The sequence below is a fragment of the Eurypyga helias genome, unplaced genomic scaffold, assembly GCF_000690775.1.
Source record: "Eurypyga helias isolate BGI_N326 unplaced genomic scaffold, ASM69077v1 scaffold7118, whole genome shotgun sequence".
Taxonomy (NCBI): domain Eukaryota; kingdom Metazoa; phylum Chordata; class Aves; order Eurypygiformes; family Eurypygidae; genus Eurypyga; species Eurypyga helias.
The window spans coordinates 17948-39292 of record NW_010268792.1 but is presented as its reverse complement, the minus strand read 5'-3'; the positions used below and the strand labels follow the sequence as shown (position 1 = coordinate 39292).

The following is a 21345-nucleotide window of genomic DNA, read 5'->3' as shown; positions in this document are numbered from 1 at the left end:
CTTTGTGCTCTGACCTCTTTTCACCTTTGAAGAAAGGATTAGCTTTTTGGTTTTTATTAATGCTACTGAAAAAAAAAATGGTCAGGGAACATCAGCAGCCAAAAGCTGACTTTCAGAGACCACATCTACACTGGCAAGAACTAGAGTGATACAACCTCTACTGACCTAGTAGGGCCATCTTTCCTGTAAGATGTAGAAGAGCTTCTCTAACTCTGTGGCAATCTCTACAGATCAATTTATATCCAAGACAGGAGAAGGCTGGAAGTTCTGTCAAAGTATCCCAGAAGTCCCCACAGGCAATTAACGAGCTGTATTATCTCAGCTATTTCGTACCTAATCCAAAGCATGCACAACTCACAACGACGTGAGAGGCTTGCTTCACCACTAACACAAGTGCAACAAGCATAAGACAAACATTACTGGTCATGAGAGTGGATTTATTTTTGTTTCTCTGTCTAATAATTGTGCATTTGAGTAACAGGCAAGTCTTCTACTGTACTATGAACTTAAAATGGGGTATTCAGGAATTTGTTTTAGGAGAACACAGATGTTTACTTACCACATGAACTACACTTGTAGTGAATAATAGAGACATTTCTGAAATCAATATTCTTACAGACATTCTGTTTCTACAAGTATATCTAAAAAAGGATGCAGGAACACTTGCAAATTTTCAGGTTTGTATATAGGCTGAAAAGCCATTTGACTCTGAATCAAGGCAAGAGCTGGGCATGCTCTAATCCTCATCTTACATATGAGTTTAGAACAAAACGAAACTGATTTCATTTCAGATTTGGCCAATCAGGAATCCACAGATCTTTGGGTCCAACACGGTGGTACTCAAACTCATTACTGTGGCCACACAAGCTCCTTTGAAAGAAGAGGTGATATCCCTACAAATGCATACACTCACTAACAGAGTGATACTCTGAGCTCCTCAAGACCACATTATAGCCTCAATGAAAGGGAAGAGAGGACAGGTCAGAGTCTATTCCCAACACGTTATAAACAGTGATAATTATAACTGCTATTTTTAAATCAGTGTCAAACACTGAGCAGCACTAAGAGTGATTTGGGAAATGCTTATCAGGTACACCAGCTGAAAATTATGAAAATTATAAAGATTACACTCAGTTTGAGCATATTTTATTCTGATATATTAATAGTGAACAAAGGAAAAACATCATGTACATAATAAACTGGTTCTAATACCCATAATGTTCCACCAATAAAGTTACTTGTCTTTAGAGATCTATGTTTTTTAAAGCAAAACAACATTAAGTGTATTATTTGAAAAGGGAACTGGAAAGTTTCTCAACTTGAAAATTAAAAACCAGGCATTAGCCCTAAAGGGTTGTTATGCTGTGAGAATATATTAGCTTCAGACATAAAAGCAAAGGGCTTACATTATTTCTAAAAGAGTGGCTGCGAATTGGATCTTCTGCTGCTAGGGAAACACTGCTCAGCATGATGAAGACGAGGATAAGATTGGTGAAGATGTGGTGATTGATGAGTCTGTGGCATCCCACTCGAATTCTGAAGAAATACAAAAATATATCATGTGTGCAAACAGAAGATGCCTTATATACAACAAGTTTTCTACTACTCTGCCAACGACAGAACACAGCAACCATTACCAGCTAAAAACAGTGCAAATGCCGAGGTTGTTGCTCTGATTTCTAAAAATGCAAATAAAGTCAAAATCCAATCCACCTGCAGAGAAGATGAACGTACTGAAAGAATCTGAGAGGACTTCCCAGCTCCTCTTGGTTTTCAGTGGGTTATTAATGGCACTACAAGTTCCAGTGTTTGTACCACTGTGCACATACAGAGGCCAAATGTCAGAAAGACCAACGCTAGATATTAAATGATTTCAGAATGCTAGTTTGATTTAATTTTTATTAAAGCTATCAAAAATACTCACATGGTGAGTATTAGGCTGCAGATCTCCTCGTGCCAAATGCTCTGCACAAGTCCAGGTAAATCACATCAGTTGCTCTTCCCTTATCCACCAACACTGTTACCCTGTCACAGAGGTCCACCAGATTTGTCAGGCACTATTTGCCCTTGCTGAAGCCATGTTGACTACCACTAATCACATCCTTCATTTCTAGGTGCCTTAGCATCATTCCCAGGAGGATCTGCTCCGTGATCTTGCCAAGCACAGACGTGAGACTGACTGTCCTGTAGTTCCCTCAGTTCTCCTTATTTCCCTTTTTAAAAATGGGGCTTATGTTTCCTCTTTTACAGTCAGGGGGAACTTCAGACTGCCATGACTTCTCAAATATGATGGATAGTGGCTTGGCACTGTCATCTGCCAGTTCCCTCAGGAACCACAGATGCATCTCATCAGGTCCCACGGACTTGAGCACTTTAAATGGTCTCAAACCTGGTCTTCTACAGCAGGCAGTTCTTCAGTGACTAACACAGTAAATAGCTGATATACATTAAGGGGTACTTTTCAGACACGTGCAGACTTGACAGACCATATGCACAAAATTCTATTGTCTCAAGGGTGGGAAGCAAATTAATATTAATACAATATAATTCTCATAATTTACCAAGTCATTCAAAAAATTTTAGGAGTGAAGCCTATCTCTCTCCTGTTGAAGATACTGGAGCTCTATTCCTAACCTCACTGGAAGGAGGACTGCTTCTTCACTGCTAAACCTTGATGAACTAAACCAGTATTTTTTAAAATTATATTTACGGATTGGTGCTGCTGAAAATGAAGAAGGCACTCCCTTCCGGGATTGGCGTTATCTTCTCTTTCATATTTAGCTCTGATATTCTACGGGGACGTGGGCCTGCTGGCACCTCTGGTTCATCCTCCTCATCTTCTTCATCTTCACCTACTTTAAATTAAATTCTTTTTATTATAAAATAAGAAACATTGAGGATTTGTTCAAAATAATAGAAAAGCATGGCTTTTATTAAAATACATATAGCTTATAGGAAATACATATATTCATAGCATGGCTTTAAAAAATATATGAACATGCATATTGTTGTCATGAGCTTATATATATGCTTATGTGCAGATAGGGGTGTGTGCACCAGTGCCTGGAGTGTAGGAATAGGCTTTACTGGCCCTGAGCAGCCTCATCTGGGGTCCCCACTCACACACCCTGCACATGGGCTCTGCAGCCCCACTTAGCGCCTGGCCATCAGTCCATGCCTGAGCTGTGCTGGAGGGGTGCTGAGCTCTGAGTGCTCGACAGGTAGGACAGATTTCTGTAACAGGCAATTCAGACAGAACTAACTTTTAGACAAGCATGGTCACTGGAGTGGAAGAAGCGAAGACAAATGTGATGGACCATCAACAGCCCTGGAATGTCTTTTTTTGCCAAACATTTCAGGAGAGTTTAGAGTTGGCTCTCACAACCAGCTAGTATTACCACAGCAGTCCTCAGGCTCACAGTATTAACCCTCGTATGCTGTTTGTACTGTCTAGGAAGCTGCAGGACAAGATAATAATTAGCAGCTTACAGGCCCGTTTATCCACTGATAACGGAGCACAACTTCACCAGCTTCAAAGGAACTGATTCAGTGTTCAGCAAGAGCAAGTTTAGGATATTTCAGCACACAAACTTAAACGTGTTTGTCTTCTGGCTGATATTCACATACCTGGTACATCACAGGGTGGATAGGGATCTTTATCCTCATCTTCTCCTTCTCCATATTCAGTAATTGTCACCTAAGGAAATGAAAGGGATGGACAAGAAGAAAAATGGATTTAAGTATAGCTTGGAGTATCAAATTCAACAAAAGCAAATCAAAGAAGCCTCTAAAGACAGGGAAGAGATCCCTATGCTTACCCTGAGTTTTCTGAAAGGGGGTAACTCTGAGAACAGAGGAGAGCTGGCAGCTTAATACATATTTTTAGGAGATTATTTTTCTATAACATACACATTCTTCTGGCTGTGTAGATCACAACTGGAATATAGCCAACAGGCTTTGGTAAAAATTACCAAGAATGTTTGAACATTCCACTAAGAGTTTATCATTCACTAATCTCTTCCATTTGATTTATCACGCAAAATACCTACAGGGATCCTAAACTAATATCAAATTTTTCTAACATTAACTATTTCATGCTTAAAGACCTTCCCTTCTCAGGATATCCTGAAGTCAAAAGGATTTTCTGGATTGAGAGATTCTGTGAGGATGAAAAGCATCAGAACCAAGTTTCCTTTGCCTAGAAAAAAATGTAGGGATGATGGGCTCATAAAAGAAATTGTACAATGCACAGCAGTCCTGAAAAGTGCTCCCCAGCAAAATTAGCAAAAGCTGCTAAGTACTCCCCAGCAAAAACTGCTTCTTAGAAAAGACACAATTTTCAGAATAAACACCTTATTATCCTTGGGCTTCTTCTGGTCACCTTCTGACTTCTCGCTTTTTTTATTTTCCAGACTCTCTTTTCTACAAAACAATATAACAACAAATACATAGCACATCATACCAAGACAGAAGATTTCAAGTGAACTATACCCATTCTATGAAAAGTTGAGAGCACACCTCAAACCATATAGGAAAATACTGGAAATTATTTGCACGGCTGCAGGTGTCAAAGCAATAAAATCTATTGCATTTGAATGCAATGATCCATTTAAAAGATTATGATTTTGAATATAATTCCAGAAGCTAATCCCTAAAAAATTCAATGCATGATCATTACTTCTTTCTAGAGGGATAAACTGTGCCCTTGGACTCACACAAACAACGGGCATTGACTTCAATAGGCCTGCACTGATTTCAAAGGAAGGTTTTCTTTTTGTCTATATAAGGCTTAGAGAACTGATTCCACACGGAGTTGTGCACTGGCAACAACAGACACATTCTTGTTCTAATTGCACAATAAATCCTACCATTGCAATGTTTAAATATGAGTTGGCTTATCATTATGTCCTTAATTCACCCAATTTTTCCAATTACTACCCAACGTTTATCTCAAATCATACTAACTGGGTCTTATTTTAATGTCTAGGTAAACCCTTTCCTTTTTCCCCTGAGTCCAATAGATTTTGAAGGCAGTAAAGACCTTTATAGAAAGTAAAGAAAAACCTTACGGAAGAATTCAGTACCCTCCTCCTTCCCTCTCCTGCTTATTCAACATGCCCACGCTATTTTACCTCGCATTCTTCTTCCTTTCCTTTTCTTCAGCTTCTTCTTTCTGAGCTGTATTTAGACTTTCAGCATCTGCCAAGTTATCCACAGCAATGGCCAAGAAGACGTTTAGCAAGATATCTATTTCAAATCATTTTAAGGACATTATGCCTTGTTAAACTTGTTTGGTTTATTATCAGCATAAACACTGACAATGTGGGAGATAAAATGCATGTTCCCAGCATAAAGCATAGAGATTTGTGATGCTGGAGTGTAGTGCAAATAACACTCATTTAATGGACTAGATTAATACTTGGTGTAAAAAGAACAGAGATGATTAGGGTCACTGACTTTAAAACAGCAGAATACTTGATGTATTTTCTAAATACATGAAATTCAAATTCATGCTAGCCTGAGCACGTTTCAAGCATGAGCATGGTCTGTTAAAAGTGAAGACTGGTCTGGCATTTTGAAAAATTCATTTTTATAATGCACTGTCTTTGGTGCCTACAACAATCTATACCAAATTCTGTACTTCAGTCTGTATCAGTTAAGTACAAATACTGATGGAAGTACTATATAAACAGAAAATAGAACATTTTGCCATTTTATCACCTCCTGACCTTTCAGGACCTTCTGAGGAAGACACATAGTGCCAAGGCAGTATTTCCAGTACACCTAAGGCAGGGAAGGGGAATGCTTCAGCAGACTTAATCCTAACTGACTCCACATTTCTCCATGCAGGTTTCTCTCATCAGGCCCCCGCACTATGCAGTAGGACACTGGCTCCACTGTCAGCGTGTGTCACAATTAACAGGGCTATACCAAGAGTCAAAAGGATGAACAGGAAATCACTGCCACAGGGATCGGATTGCATCCATGCCTTTTCAGAGGGAGAGATGTCACAGAGAGACAAGGAGGTGGAATAAGGCTGTTTTCTCCCTGAAGGAAGGAAGAAAAGTTTCTCTGGTTTCTGCTCCTGTGGTGGCTGGAAGTGGACTCTGACATCACTGCAGCCTCATTCATTAGGAAATGGGTGTACAAAGAAAACTCTATTTAAATGACTCAGCACATGCAGAAACGAACACTTGCATGTTCATTGCAATTTGTTCCCTCCTAGAGAAATTTTACGTATGTCCCTAGCACACAGCCCCTGTTGGGGATGTTTCCAGTGGCTGCAAAGGATACAGTTACCGCAGATGAAGAGGATAATGAAATATATACAGACTATCATGCCTGATGATGATGGGCCACCATATGCCATTATGCCATCGTACATAACAGCATTCCAGTCTTCCCCTGTTAGAATCTAAGAAGGAGATATGTTATTAGTAACTCAGCATCAAAAAGAGCAATAGAGAAACACCTTTCCTCTGACCACAGTACACAAGACTAACCTTCTGTATACATAAAACAACCATAATCTTTTCATGCACTGTTAGAAAATATCCATTTAAATAAGCATCTCCTGAGAGCTTGGATTTTTAAGTCTACCAGCTTTGATTTCACCCTACACATTTACATCACTGAACGAACATCAAAGGCAAAAATAATAAAAATAGAAGTCTCGAATTTCATTGATTTTGGCATGCAAATGTAAGAGCCCTGATTTTTAGTAATGTCACACATGTAGTAAGACCTGTAAATGCTCATCACTCTCAAAAATTAAGTTTTCAGGTTCAAAAATATGTTTTCAGATTCCTTTTTTATTATTATTTTGAAATAGTGGCTATATCTCTTTTCTAGCGTATGCCATTTGTTAGTTCTGCAAATTGGTCTACCCAATCTCAGTTTTAATGGGGACTGCTCACCTTACCATAAATGGTATAATACACGTACCACACAGAAACACCACTGCTATAGCTTTTGAAATGGTAGCTACTTTAAACTGAATGGAGTTCAGTGCTGTGGGAGAATTACATAATTTTCTTATTGTCTACCGTTTCACATAATTTCACAAAATTCTGAAAGAATTTTACAGAAATCTGTTGATTAGTGACAAGGATCATTTACAATGAGGCAACTTCATTTTTTCTGTACTATGACAAAAATTCTAATTATTACAATGCAGATTATAGGGACACTTTATATATTTCTAAGTAACTCCTTAAAAATCATCAGTTCTATCCTGAGAAAGCATGTAATACTGACTTCTCCTTCCAAGTAATTAAGTGGTTGTTCAAGAAAATTATATGCATGCCAATTTCTGAAATTCATTTCTGGAGAGCTAAACTTGTCAAGCTGATCTTCATAGTTGTTGAGCAGCAAAAAGGTTGATTACTCCTGAATGAAACAGAAGGAAACCTCACTCCTTTGAAAATGAGGCAGCCTAAAATCTGAACAAAATCCAACTCAGTTGAGTTTGAAGGTAAAGCATGAATTTTTTAAAGGAGCAATGTCAGGTTGAATGTGGACACTTTTCTTCTTAAGGAAATTTTGCATTAAGATTTCCTTATGCTAAATTTACATGGAAATATTTTTTGCTTGCTCTGCGCATCCACCAGATGAAACTTATACCAAAGAGAGAGGAAGCTGACACGCAGTCGAGTCTTGCAGTGTCAGCTTTAAACACCTACAATGTCTGAAACCAAATACTGTGGTAATGTGCAAAGCTGAATGTGAAAATGGCTAGAGAGATGAAACCAATTTGTCTAATTCCAGTATCCAAAATGAAAAAATGTAAAAACAGTATCATAAAATAGTGAAAAGTAAACTGTAAATATGGCCCTAACTTTTCACAAGGAACAGACAAGTTGTTTTAAAATCTTAATAAACCTGACAGTGTCTCTTTAAAGAAATGCATATTTATTTTTCTGTTATATTAAGTGACATGACCCATCTGCAAATATGCATTCTTACAATGCTGCTCATTTTTTTTCTGCTTGGGAATTGCTGAACTTTTATATACCTAATGAAGTTAAAACCATTTGATTGAAATAAAAATAACATTCCACATCTTTTCCTAATCATGTATTTGATGGACAAAGGAGATTCAATTTTGTGAAGTAACGTGACAGCTATGTTGCATAGATAGATCAAATAAGACATGAGACAAATGGTACAAATGGTGCAGTTATCAGAGTACTGAATTTAATGAGCAGAATGCTACTTAAAGTAAACTGAATAAATAGTATTTGTGATTTTATTTTCAGGCAACATGATTACTTAAACAGTTTTGTTGATTGTCAAAGGTAAAATGTTCCAAACGGGATGAAAGAAAGTTACCTGGAATACAGTTAAAAGAGCTTGTGGAAAATTATCGAAGGTGCTCCGTTTTGTTTGAGTTTCATCAAAATTAAATTTGCCTCCAAACAGCTGCATTCCAAGCAACGAGAAGATTATGATGAAGAGGAAAAGCAGAAGCAACAGTGAAGCAATGGACTTCATTGAGTTTAACAAGGATGCTACCAAGTTGCTCAGGGATGCCCAGTGCCTATAAATTAAAATGCGTGTGTTAACACACACCAAAAAAACCCCAAACAAAACAGTAAAAGAGCAGCGCATGATGAAGTATTACAAGAGAATTGCCGATCGCCCTTCAGCTATCCCTAAAGTTAGCAGTATTAGTTAATCTTACCTTGTCACTTTAAAAATACGCAGGAGACGTACACAGCGAAACACTGAAATTCCAAGGGGTGACATAATTTCCAACTCCACCAAAATGGTTTCAACAATGCCACCACAAACAACGAAGCAATCAAAGCGGTTAAAAAGAGAAACAAAATAAGCCTGTAGGCCCAAGCTGTACATCTTTACTAACATTTCACAGGTGAATAAAGCCAGAAGAACTTTATTTGCGATATCTGGAACAAAATATTAAAAAAAAAAAGACATTCCTGAGTTGTCTCATAGATTCCATTTTTATTTTAACATATTAGTACTATACTTTCTATACTAGTTCACAGCCTTTTGCTTAAAAATGAAGTACATTTTTTTTTTATGTTAGACTCTACTTGATGCCTAAGTGGCAAACGTTACACAAGGATGTAAAGCATCCTGCCACCTATAAACTATTCATCTTTCCAATCTGTTGTGCAGCTCATGGCTGGCTCAGATCACAGCTTGAGTCCACACAGTAACTTAAGCAACACAGCCCACAGCATGTTCTGCTGTGCCAATTAGCGTTTCCTTCTCCATCTTTCAAGCATGGCATAACAATAAAAGTACAGGTATTGACAATCTAGGCTTGTCAGGTTTTTGCTGGTACGCCATTAAGCTGTGTTACAGTTGTGGAACTCAAATACATTCAGTCATTTCTTGTATCTCCCTTTGGCTGGGCTGAATATCCTTCAGGACAGCAAATAACAACAAAATACCAGAAAGTAAGCACTGACAGAATGCAAGTATCCACAGTCATAACCAGGGCAAATAATTTGTGATTGTACCTTGGATCTGTGTCAGCCAGTCAGGTTGATTATAATGCTCCGATGAGATAGTTAACGTGTTCAAAAAGACCAAGACAATAACAAGCCAATAAAATGTGACAGATTTTACTGCAGCTCTGCATTTTCTTCGATTAAATCTATTCCAGCGACGCCAGCGTCGACTGAAAGTTCAAATAAAAATAAATTTATTATTATACAGAATACACACATGAATTTCAGGAGGGTTTGTTCTGTGTAGAAAACACACGTGTTTGAGTAGACCGCAAAGTAAAATCAAAATAAAGAAACCTATTAGTTTTGTACTTGGCACACCCATTGTCTACAATATCAGGGCTATTAATTCTTAATTTTGCTTATAACACTGCCCTTGTGCAATCACACTTGAAAACGGAAACTCACATTCCCAAACACTCCTAGTTTGGGAGAGAGACACAAATATCAGCAAAGCAAATCAGGGAGTTTGATTTCCAAGAGTGTTTTCATGAATACATTACTTTTGCATTCACCATTAACTGTTCAGAAGAATTTTCACACAGTAAAACTTCAAGTACAGTAAATAAAGAATAATTATAGGAGATCATCATGATGTGCAAACAGTCACAAGGAAAAAAAGGGATGAAAGGAAACTACTAACCTGAACTTGGATTTTGAGATGGTTTGACTAAAAGAAAAGGAAAACACATTTTTAAGACTGGGGGAAAAAAACCAAACAAACAAACAACTCGTTCTCTTTAGAATTTTGCAAATCACTGCATTGGAATTACATATACATAAAAGTAAGCTTTTACTAAAATGCATCATGAAAATTGAAATTCTGTTGTCTCTTATTTATTTTCTGAAATACAATTCCTAAAGCTTTACAAATTTTCTAACTGAAAGACAGGAAATCTCCTTTAAAACTATGTAAACTGCTCATATAGAAGCTGCTTGGAAGTCATGAAATTGTGAGCAAATAAACAGCAAACACCACAGGACACAGAAATACTCCCATACATTCAGTTATTGCCTAAACAATACTTATTTTCCAGATTCTGCACAATTTAACAGAAAATGTTTCTTTATGCATATCATAGGGGGATTATTTTCTTACTCTTCTGGACAATAATTACATTTTATAAAACATTTCAGGAAAACTTGACTACTGGAAGCTTAGCTAAATTGTTTTATATCTTCTTAACACGAGACTTTTAGGAGTGCTTTAACGCTGTAATAATTGGTCTAATATTAAACTACTGAAAGGCAAAAGTAAAACCCCAAATGCCATTCAAGGCTTCACTATTTGAAAGCAGTTTTGGCTAAATACACCACGGGGAAAGAATGATTCTTTTAAATTTTGAGACGACGAGGGTGGGTGTGTGAAAACAGCCCGTGTGCTCACCATAAACTCCCACAGCATGCTGGGTTCTCTCCTTCTCCACTCACGTTTTCCGTATTCACCGACTCGGTTTCACTGGTGGGCATGCTCGCTGTTAGGAGACAGAAATTGCGTCAGACCGACAGCCAAGCACGGCGACACACCGAACGCCATCTCCTGCTTTAGCGCAAGAACGCCTCCACTTCTTGCAGGTCTAACGAGAGCCTGGAAGGTCTGAGGAACAGCAGAGAAGTCAGACCCTTCCTCAGTCCCTCTCTTACAACAAAAGAAAGCACACACAATTCCAGAGTGCACCGTAGCTTTTTTTGTTTCTTTTCAGTGATTCAACCTAAGTGTTGAAAATGCACTAAGGAATACAATGTAAGGTTGTGAAACAAAGAGGATGCTACCCCTAGTAAAGAAATCAACCTGAGCTACATTTTGTGACCTTTCATGTTAAGAAGTGTTCTGTTAACACTTTGGAGTTGCTCAGCAGTTTAAATGTGGTTAACATGCTCGCCAGTTCCAAGAAATGCCATCAAAGCCCTTCTGAAAATAGGAACTGCCACATTCTGACCATACTGACCACTCTAGGCTTTTAATTCCATTAAGAATTACCAAGGAAAGATGCTAGAAAGTGAACGCGCCTGAAAATACTGTGCGAGCAAGCAGGAAAGAGCACTAGGAATGGCAGAACAGGTACGACAAAGGGGGATGAGAAAGGGATTACTACGAAGGGGCTATTACATTTGCTACACAATAAATTACTGTACATAGAGCAGATCATTACTGAATAGTTAGCAGCTGTAGCTAATGGGTTTTTAGGCAAAACTCATTTGCAGATTGGTCATCAGCATTAATCTTCAAATCAAATGAAATCTAGACAGAGGACATGTTAGGAAATGATGAACAGCCGAAGTTTTCAGTACTTCCTAGGGGAGAACACTACTTCCACGTCTTCAAAGCAAGCATGAAAGGAAAACCTCAGGATCAAGAAGAGTGTAAAATTAGGGTTGTTTATAAAACAGAAATACCATATAAAGTAGGGAAAAATCAGAGGTGGAAAAAGCACTGAAATTAGTGTAGAACAGCAAGAACAAAAGAAAACCAGGGTATCTTAAAGGTATTCTGGGGTGTACCTTCTGATGTTCTGATGGTTTGCTTGGTTGGTTTTTCTGGTTTTTTTGTTTGTTTCATTGGGGAGGGTTTAAGCCAATGTCTGTAGACTGCGAGTACTGAAGGCAGAAGGGCTACAAGGCCTATTTCTGTTTAGGGATGTCTCACTATTTTGGTAGCCTAACAGAGGCTTAAGGCAGGCCACATCTTAATAGAAGTGAGACTTGAGAATCAGGCTCTGAATTTTCCAATTTTTCTAAAATCAGGTACAAAATGAGAACTGTTCATAACAGTGCCTCTGCACAGCCTCTGTATTGCCTCAGCACTGACACAGAAATACATGAAGTGGTAAATGGTAGTTTGATTTCCATGCCCATCAGTTCCATCCAGGTTGAGACTGACAGGTCTGTACAGGCAAGATGCTCAGCTACTATTTGCAACAGCTGAGAATCTGTCCCCATAAATTTAAGTCACCATTACATGAAATGTTAAACACAGAGTTGGCATAACAAAGAAAGATCCAAAATGTCCATGCAGATGTTTGAATAAACAAGGCACTTCAGGCAGTAAGCACAGCAAAATCTTCTTTCACAAGGTTCTTCTGTTTTGATGATTCTGTTCAAATATTACTGTAATTGTTTCATATATGAAAAATCCCTGGTTAGCACCTGCAAGTGCCTCAATTCTAATGTGGTGCTTCTCTTTATCAATCACTTCTATGAAATGAATATTGCTAGTCTGGTGTGAACTTCACAGCTTACAGTCACAGAGCTCAAAAAGGATTTCATTAGAAAGTAAAGCAAACAATCTTCGATGATATTCAAATTCAAGTATTAAAATTTCAGAGCGTTTAAGAAAAAGAAAATTTACAAACCTATTTCAGACATAGTCTCAGATCTTCCGAACTGATAGTTTTTATTTAAAAATGCCAGGGTCTTTTGCAGTAAATGCAAGGAGTTTCCCTGTTGGTAAAGAACTGAAACGGTTGTCTTGTGCTGGTGACTTGCACGGTTAGGAAACACAACATTATAGCCACCTACTTGTGAAAATTTCAGCACCTTGATGGGCAACTGCCAAACGTGAGTGCAGAACTCTTGTTTCATACACTGTTATTAAGAACCACCACGAAAGCAGAGCTAGGCCCTCTTCTGCAAGCATTACACATGCAATGTGTGTCTCACACTTGTGTTTCAAATTTATCAACTCTATCCTCACCTAAAAGTAGTACCTAAAATCCTGTTCCTCTTACAAGTGTCCCTCAGTGTCACAGAAATGCTATTTGGTTTAACACATGCCAAATAACTATAAAAAAAGTGTAAAGTAATATAATTTTCAGTCGTTTACCCAGACTTGATGCGTTAACTCACAGTAAGAAATACCAGCCCTTTTTGAACATGACTGCCTGGAGAAGAACGAAGTACCAAAGACAAAATCCATATTTTTTTTCCCTATTGAAGCCAATTTCTGCTGATTATTAAATACAGCCAGGGCGTTAGTCTCCATTTCAGACAGAGCTATTGCTCTAGCTCTATTAGTGACTTGCAGGTGCTGTGTTACAAAAATGAAAGAGGAATAAAAGAACCACAGACAGTTCAGTTTACTTTAGAAACTCAGCTATCATTATACTGTAACTTATATGCCAAAAGCCAAACTTGACAGAAGTACTGAGAAAGGCACCACGTGGAAGTCTAGCTCTAGCAATGCTGGCATGTTATTAAACCTTTAGCCAGAAGAAAACAGCAACAGCACTGCATGACCACATCCACTCTCACTAATGCAAGCAACCTGGCAAGCCTTGAAAAGACACAGTTTCCTGACCACATCTTTTTAAGGGTGGTGTTTATTGGGCAAAGCACAGCACACAGACTTTTCAAAGTCTGTCTGATCTCAGTAAGGCCAGCTCAGAGATCTTTAAACTGGTATTCAAAGGAACATACCAGATATTCTCTATTATTTATTCACCTTTTGCATTTATTTTACTGGCATTTTTCTGGAAAGATGATTTAGATTTCTAGAAAGCATTAGCTCTCTTCCATTATGGCAGCTGGTTCCAAACAAAAGAATGCTTGCATTAGGCAATATAAACAACCTATACAGCATGCAGCTAATACTTTCCTGGGTATATAGAAAATAAGTCAAATATATCAACTACTACATTTTATTTCTGCAGATCATAAAATAGATTGGTTTTCTCATGTCATAATGTTCACTATTTACTCTAAAGAGTTTTCAGATTTTGGAGCAGGGATTTCAAACTGCACTCGAGGACATAACATAACTAATGCATAGCTACAAGCACGCCAATGCCCATCAGCATTGATATGTCCTAGCCAGCTGGAGTTGGAAGAAATAAACTCCATAATCTTGCAATATGACAATAAAATGTCACTGCAGAATGCAGAAGCAGGCTAAATTATTCACCTGTGCTTGCAAGTAATACTGTTGTAAATGTTTTCCTCTACAAAGTATATAATTACTACTTTATTCTGGTGCAACTTCAGCTATGCAGTTTTGATCCACAGGCTGATTTCCTTTCCACACTGATGCACCTTGGGTAGCTTTCTGGTTACGTGTGCTGAAGGAAAAGAGCTGCAGGAGTGGAGTGACCTGCACAGCTAGTCAGACAATCAGTGATAGCGACTGGAGAAAATCTTACAATTTTTAAAAGACGTACTACACTGGCAAAATTTTAGATGAACCTTGCAAAATGGTCATCTCTTCTCTCCTAGTAACACCCATCCAATTCCATCAACTCCAAAATTTCTTTCTGAAATCAGTTCATGGATTTTCTGACTCTTTTACACCAAATCTTTGAGGAAGTCAAACAGGAAAACAGAACAACAAAAAAAAAAAAATATCCCCAAAGAGGCAACATTATCATTGCAAATTCATCTCAAATATTCCTAAGCCTGCTGTGTGCCCAGAAAGCACATCAGAAAGAAGCAGTACTGTCTATTCTGACTGTGAAGCTCCTCAGGGCAAATTCAGTTTAAGGAGGGGCTGCCTGGAAGATGTTCTACATGATCCTGTAGCGAGTTATCTGTTTTCATAGCACAGATTTAATGTTGATACTATCAACAATCATTCTTATAAGCGCTCTCTTTTATAAGCAGCCCATTGAAACTCAATATAAGGTTGAACATTTGCATAGAAGTGGAAGGAGAGTGAAATAATCACTCTTCATTACAGAAGCATCACTGAACCAACCAATTCTAGCCAGAAGGATGACACTAGGAATCTTGGGAATGTTGTATACTCTGCAGATGCAGTGCTTTTAATATGAATAAGGCAGAGGCAATACAAGGAACAATATTGAGGGTGGGATTTCTAATTCAGTGGTAGTCTAAATCTGAGCTGCTGAGATCAGCATGATAGTCTCACTAACACAGAAACAGACTTAGGCCACCAATTTGTACTTTGGAAAAACCCTGCTCCTAAAAGGTATACCTGCGCTGCCAGACACAGGTGAAACTGTCAGTGCACACATGCTTGCAACTGCTTTCGACTAGCAAGGTCAGGAACTAGTAGCGAGACAGCATTCCTGGCCAGCAGACGACAGCAAGTTTTCAGCCAGTTCCATGCTGCTTCATGAGTGACATCAGAATCTGAACCTGCCAGTTTAAAGGCTATGTTGGATCACGTATCCGAAGTAAAATTGCAACCACTGACTTCTAGCAGTTTTTATGGAAAAATTATTCCAGCCTGTAAAGCTGCATGAGACATTGGACAATATATGTAACAGTGACACAAATAATTTCAAGCAGACTCAGTATTCTTAGAAAATAAGTCCTCTGGGTCTGAGAAATTTCTCACTTAATATTCTGCATTCTCTAAAGTAACTGGATCAGATTTGTCAGCCTCATTCTGAGCAACAATAGTGATTCTTAGGACAGAAAGGAAGTCAGTTGATCCAATAACTGTTGTAGGTAAGATTAAAGCTAGATCTGTTAATTACTACATGATAATTAGTATGACTAGAATGATTATGCCAAATGAATATATTTGGTAGTATTAAAAGAGTGCAGATTTGAAAATAACTATCATGCTCTAAACAAAACCAACAATAACAAAAGGAGATGCAGTAAAAGTTTGTTTTGTGAGATTCTACGTTAAAGGTATTATAAATAAATAGTAATGATTATCTCATACTATTCTAAGCTTACACTACGATCCATTATAAAGCTTTTAAAATACCTTGATTCACTTCTTCACACCTGAACTTAAAATACATTTTTTATCTGGCTTACCTGACTTACAAAAAAGGGATACCTATGTTTCAACAAGAACAGTCAAAGACAGAGAAACTGTGTGGAAATTCAAAGGGATTCAAGACGATGCTTTTGGAAGCTAGAGCACTGCAGCACCAGTCTATTTTAGACATGCACTTCAGCCAGCAGAACCGCATGCACGCGTGTCTACATGCTAAAGATGTATATGCCCCCCTTATAGAAAATACATACAGTATGTGCTGTCAAAAGCTATCACAGCAAACGCAGTGTTGGCACAAAAGAAGGTTGAACTGCACATCAGAACACGTTTTACCATGTTTATTGGAAGAACGGCCAAAGCAACTAAGCCTGCTTTTCTTCTTTTCTTCCATTAAGTCAGCCAGTGTAACCCCTTGGAGTTAAGCACATGTAATCCCGGCACGGAAACGGTAGGTGGCAGCAGGTGCAACGCAAAAAAAATAAAAACGTGTCCATATACACAAAATCAGCAACGTTAGGCAAAACAAATTGAAAATACAGGCAGCGTAACTAATCAGAGCCAAATCCCTCACCATTCACCGATCTTTGCATTTTGCACTGAATTCACAACGCTCTGAAGTCAATGGAAGTTCTTCATGGGCCCCGGGGTAACAAGCTACTGGTTCATAATAACGGTTTACGGCTGCTACTAACGGCACGTTCACAACTCTAGGAAAAAGTTATCCCGGTATTCAGCAGCACTGAACACCTGCCCGCTGCTGGCAAGGGATGTACGAACGCAGGAGGTTCGCCTGTAAATGACTTACTGACTCCTCTGGTTAGAAATTTTACAATGCTGGGGTTGCAGGAACCTAAACTACATTTTTAAGGGATTATGCAAGAAGCTATTAATCGCTGATTTAACTGCCTTGGAAATCTGTACCTTTTCCTGTCACAGAGAGATCTTCTGTATCCTAAACGCAGAGCTCTTCCGCACCATTGGAGAGCGTTACGGTGATCTTCCATCACCATAAATCAGCAGTAATCTTGACCATCCAGAGGTTTAGGTATTCAAAGTCGGACACAGCTGCCTAGAAGCCGGCAAACGATTATTTTGCCTATCTTGGGACCCAGCCCTGCATCATGCTTCCAAGACAGTTCTAGGAACAGATCACCATTCTGTGTGGACTAAATTTATTTCCTAAGGTTACGACACTAGATTATTAACCTGGGGATAACTAGCCAAATTTCACCTGACTTCCAAACAGGTAGCTCATTATCATAACTATGCTCCTAACCCAAGAGCTTCCCATGGAATAACTGGATAGATGTCTTGAATGAAAAGAGGTGGAGCAACTCGGCAACCCTTCCTCCTTTACACCCTGTTGCAGCTGCTACTAAAAATGTGACTCCAAACCACACATGTAAGCACATGTGCACAAACCCAGAGGAGTGGTCGGAGACTGCTTGATCGCTGGAAATTTCCACTCAAAATAAATACGCATGCCTCAAATTAAATTCCTGGGATCTGTTTTAAAGTTCTTTTAATTGTTTTCCTTCACCTATTGTTACTTTACAAGTCTCCTCTGACTCTTAACTTGCCCTATAATTACCTCTAAGTTAATATCTTAGAGCCAAAAGCACGCTCAAACGCCACAACTACACAAACAAGTTTTTTTGATTTATGAAAGGCCTATATGACTGTTGACGCTGATTAAGGAATGCTGGAGCATATGATTATTTGCAACATGTTAACAAACATTCCATTTGGACAGGATGCAAAAGGTTCCTGGGATTTTACCTGCAGACTAGCAAACCAAGTCCATCAGCACCACAGCTGACAGCATGGTTCTGCGCAAATTCAGCATCACCTCCAATTCTGCATGGCAGTCTTGTACAAAGTGTATTTATTCCAGAAAATGTGCATTCTTTTACTTCTCAGTCTTAGGATTTTATACTGATACTCAAACGCAGAGTTTATGTATTCCTTCCACACAACAATAGTAGCAATAACTAAGTATAGTGGAGTCTGGCTTTTTTGCTCTGCTCTACATAAAAACTGTGCTACAGATTTTCATACAGACATAAATTATTCCTTTCTGGGTGATGCTGGCATCAACAGCAACCCACCAGTTGCCTTCCAGCCTCTCATAAAATCATCTTGTTCCCTTCCAGTCAGCAGCACAGATTCATACCCTGCTTCTATTGTGAACTAAAGGACTAACAAAATTCTGAAACTCAGAAATATAAAAGTTTAACAAAACAACTACATGCAATTGAGAGATAAGTTTAAAAACAGATACCTCAAGATCAAACCATGTACTTTTCACTATTTTACTACTTCTGAAAAGCACTATGCTTTAAAAGAGCAGTTCCCAATAAATTAGCAGCACTAGAAGAAAAATAACAGTAATAACGTATTATTTCAACACAGAAAACAATATTCTGAGTTGCCTTCAACAAACTACTTGTAGATGTGTTCTCTTGTATATGGTTTCTGAATGGTTTAATGGTATCTAAATGAATAAATATAATTACTTTCCAGAGTATCACATGAATAATAAAGTGCCACTTAGCATTAGTATATACATTGAAATTTGGACTTTAATCTTACGTTTAGTATTAAATCATGAACCACATCCTGAATCCATGTTCTCATTTATGTACAGCACTAAAAGTTCTCATGAAAATTTTCACCACTACTGTGTAAACATGGCTAAGAGGCTAAAACAACCTCTACAAAATTATGACTTTAAAATATTGCTGTTACTCCAAATTTATGACAGGGAACTCGATTATAACTTTTACAGTTGTTGCAATATCATGAAACTAATTTGTTCCATTCGGACTAAGGTCAGAAACACTAGAGGGCCACTACCGCATAAATTACCTTTCCCATAATACTTGACAGTTGCATACATTGTAAATACATTGTAAGTAAGTGGTAATTATGTTTCAGTGTTAAACAAAAATCCCACAAGATTTCATTTATTTTCACACGGAGTTAATACTCCTAGTAGAAAAGATCTTCTACAGTTTTCTTGAAAATCAGAAAGAAAGATCCAGAATGTAATTTCCTTATTTAAAACTCAGTAGCACAAGTTTATGTCTTGAGTGCAGTTTTTGCCATATTTTTTAAGCTTCTCATATTATTTGCATTGCCTGCACCTCCAGGCAAACACATATTCTTCTCGACTACGGATTTACGATGATTACTTAGAGGTATGCAGCTTGTATGCACTAACCTTTTATACAACACAAAGTTTTTCAGTCTCAGTAGTGACTGAGTGCATACAGTGATTTGTAAATGGACAGCTCAGAGCAGAATTTTGTTGTAAGATTCTGAATTACCTTCCACGACTACGTAACAATGTATTAATGGGCATGATTGCTCTGCTAACTAACACTTTTGCAATATGGAAGTCAGGAAGCGACATCAATAACTGCATTCATCCCAGTATAACACCCTTAAAAGCAGTAAAACTGTCCCACACACAAGTAGTACAGAGTAAAGAACACGTACTGTTCCGTTTGCCTTCTTCATCAACCTCTTCATCATTCTCAGGGTCAATGTCTTCTGCCTGTGTAATCCAGTCTAAATATCCCTTCAGATCTTCTTCAAGCTGCTGTTTTTCACGTAGTTTCTGGAAGTCCCCTCGGGCCTTTGCTTTCTCTCTTTCCTTGGAAAATTCCCTATCAAAGTCAGATAAAGCAGAAAAAAAAATACTGATTGTCAAAGTCCCAGGCCTTTTGGCCTAGGTCTTGACACTGCAGAATAACACACTAACATAGAAAATGCACTCAAACTACACTGAAGATCTGAGAGTTTCTTTGAAAACAAGACAGTGGTGCAAAGAACTCATAGCAAATCCTTATCATGGTATATCAAAACTTTCAGAGCTTTTATGATTTAATTGAAAATTAAGTAGTATTCTTGACTCTTCCCATACTGGAAAAGCCTTGCCAGCATTTAGCTACGTGTTCTTCTATAAAGATGTTAAAATCAGTTTTATCTAATGGTTACAAAGAGAAATTGACTTGCAGTAAAGAAGTAATTTCAGGGAGGTGAGTATTAGTTTCAGTGAAAAGGAAATTCTGGCAGCCACTTCCAAAATTCTTCCTTTATCAGCCACAGTTTGTTGGCCATGTCCAAACTGACTTATTTCAGTGCACAGTTCACAGCATTCCACTAGTAAGCTCTCTCTTAATTACACCTCTGCTGTCTGAGATCGGGATGTTTTACCCTTTTGCTGTCTGTAGCAGAACCCAGCAATCCTGTTCTCACAGAACAGAAATGCATCCTTATGTGTAAGCTGAATCTTCTGTCTCGTTGCCCCATCTCAAGACAATTTGACTGTCTGTCTTGTTTAGCTTCATGATTTCGGTAAAACCCTAAATTATCATGGAATGATAATTAAAATAATTAAGTCATGCTCTTTGAGAAGGAGGCTGGATAACATGGCCTACACTGAGGTCCTTTCCAGCCTAAACTGCCCCATGAATCTATGATTCCCTTAATGATACATGACTGGACGATTATTCAGTAAATGCTTTCACAGCGACACTTCCTATGTGAACATTATTACAATGTTTGGTGTCATAAACAGCTCCAAATACATAACTCCATTCTCTAGAAGGATCAAACTTTTTCTAAGTTATCTGGGTATCAATACGTATGATTGGGGGTAGGCAAACATCTTTTGAACTGCATGGTAACTATATATCAACTCAGTATTTAAAATTAAGCTTGTCCTGACTAATTTGTTAATCTTACAATAGGGCTGAAATTAAACCTAAAAAAATTGGCTATTTTAATTTCATTTCCTATGAATTTGCAACCCCTCTATTCATTATGAACATTCACTTGAAAATATTCCCTAGTTAATACACTCTCAAGGGCAAATTCATTAAAGCACTCAATAACATCCTTCTTCAAGTGAAAAATACTAGAAGATCAGTGTAAGACTTGGCAAAACATTTTAACAAGGCAGACCCAATTATCAATATGATGTTGCCCTGCTAACAAAATACAGCAGAACAATAGAAAATCTCAATTTTTCAAGATACTATTTCAGTTCAGTGACAGATGGTACTTATTTGGAATTGCAAAGATACAACCTCTTCAGTTTTGTTTTTTTTACTCTTTCATTTGCAGTCTTCAAACACCACTTCTAAACACTAAATTTCTGCTTTGACA

At 38.0% G+C, this 21345-nt stretch overlaps 1 protein-coding gene across 1 annotated transcript in view; it reads right to left on the bottom strand.

Annotated features, from left to right (window-relative positions):
- Positions 1-21345, bottom strand: part of CACNA1D (calcium channel, voltage-dependent, L type, alpha 1D subunit) — a gene marked incomplete at its 5' end in the record, with an annotated part of 95331 nt that overhangs the window by 63781 nt on the left and 10205 nt on the right. The window contains 13 exons of the mRNA XM_010157852.1: positions 1407-1536; positions 2711-2855; positions 3628-3697; positions 4353-4422; positions 5133-5247; positions 6295-6415; positions 8332-8539; positions 8684-8909; positions 9492-9652; positions 10126-10152; positions 10870-10957; positions 16504-16581; positions 19672-19841. Of these exons, the coding sequence (XP_010156154.1) occupies positions 1407-1536; positions 2711-2855; positions 3628-3697; positions 4353-4422; positions 5133-5247; positions 6295-6415; positions 8332-8539; positions 8684-8909; positions 9492-9652; positions 10126-10152; positions 10870-10957; positions 16504-16581; positions 19672-19841 (1609 nt within the window). The remainder of the gene's footprint in view (positions 1-1406; positions 1537-2710; positions 2856-3627; positions 3698-4352; positions 4423-5132; positions 5248-6294; positions 6416-8331; positions 8540-8683; positions 8910-9491; positions 9653-10125; positions 10153-10869; positions 10958-16503; positions 16582-19671; positions 19842-21345) is intronic.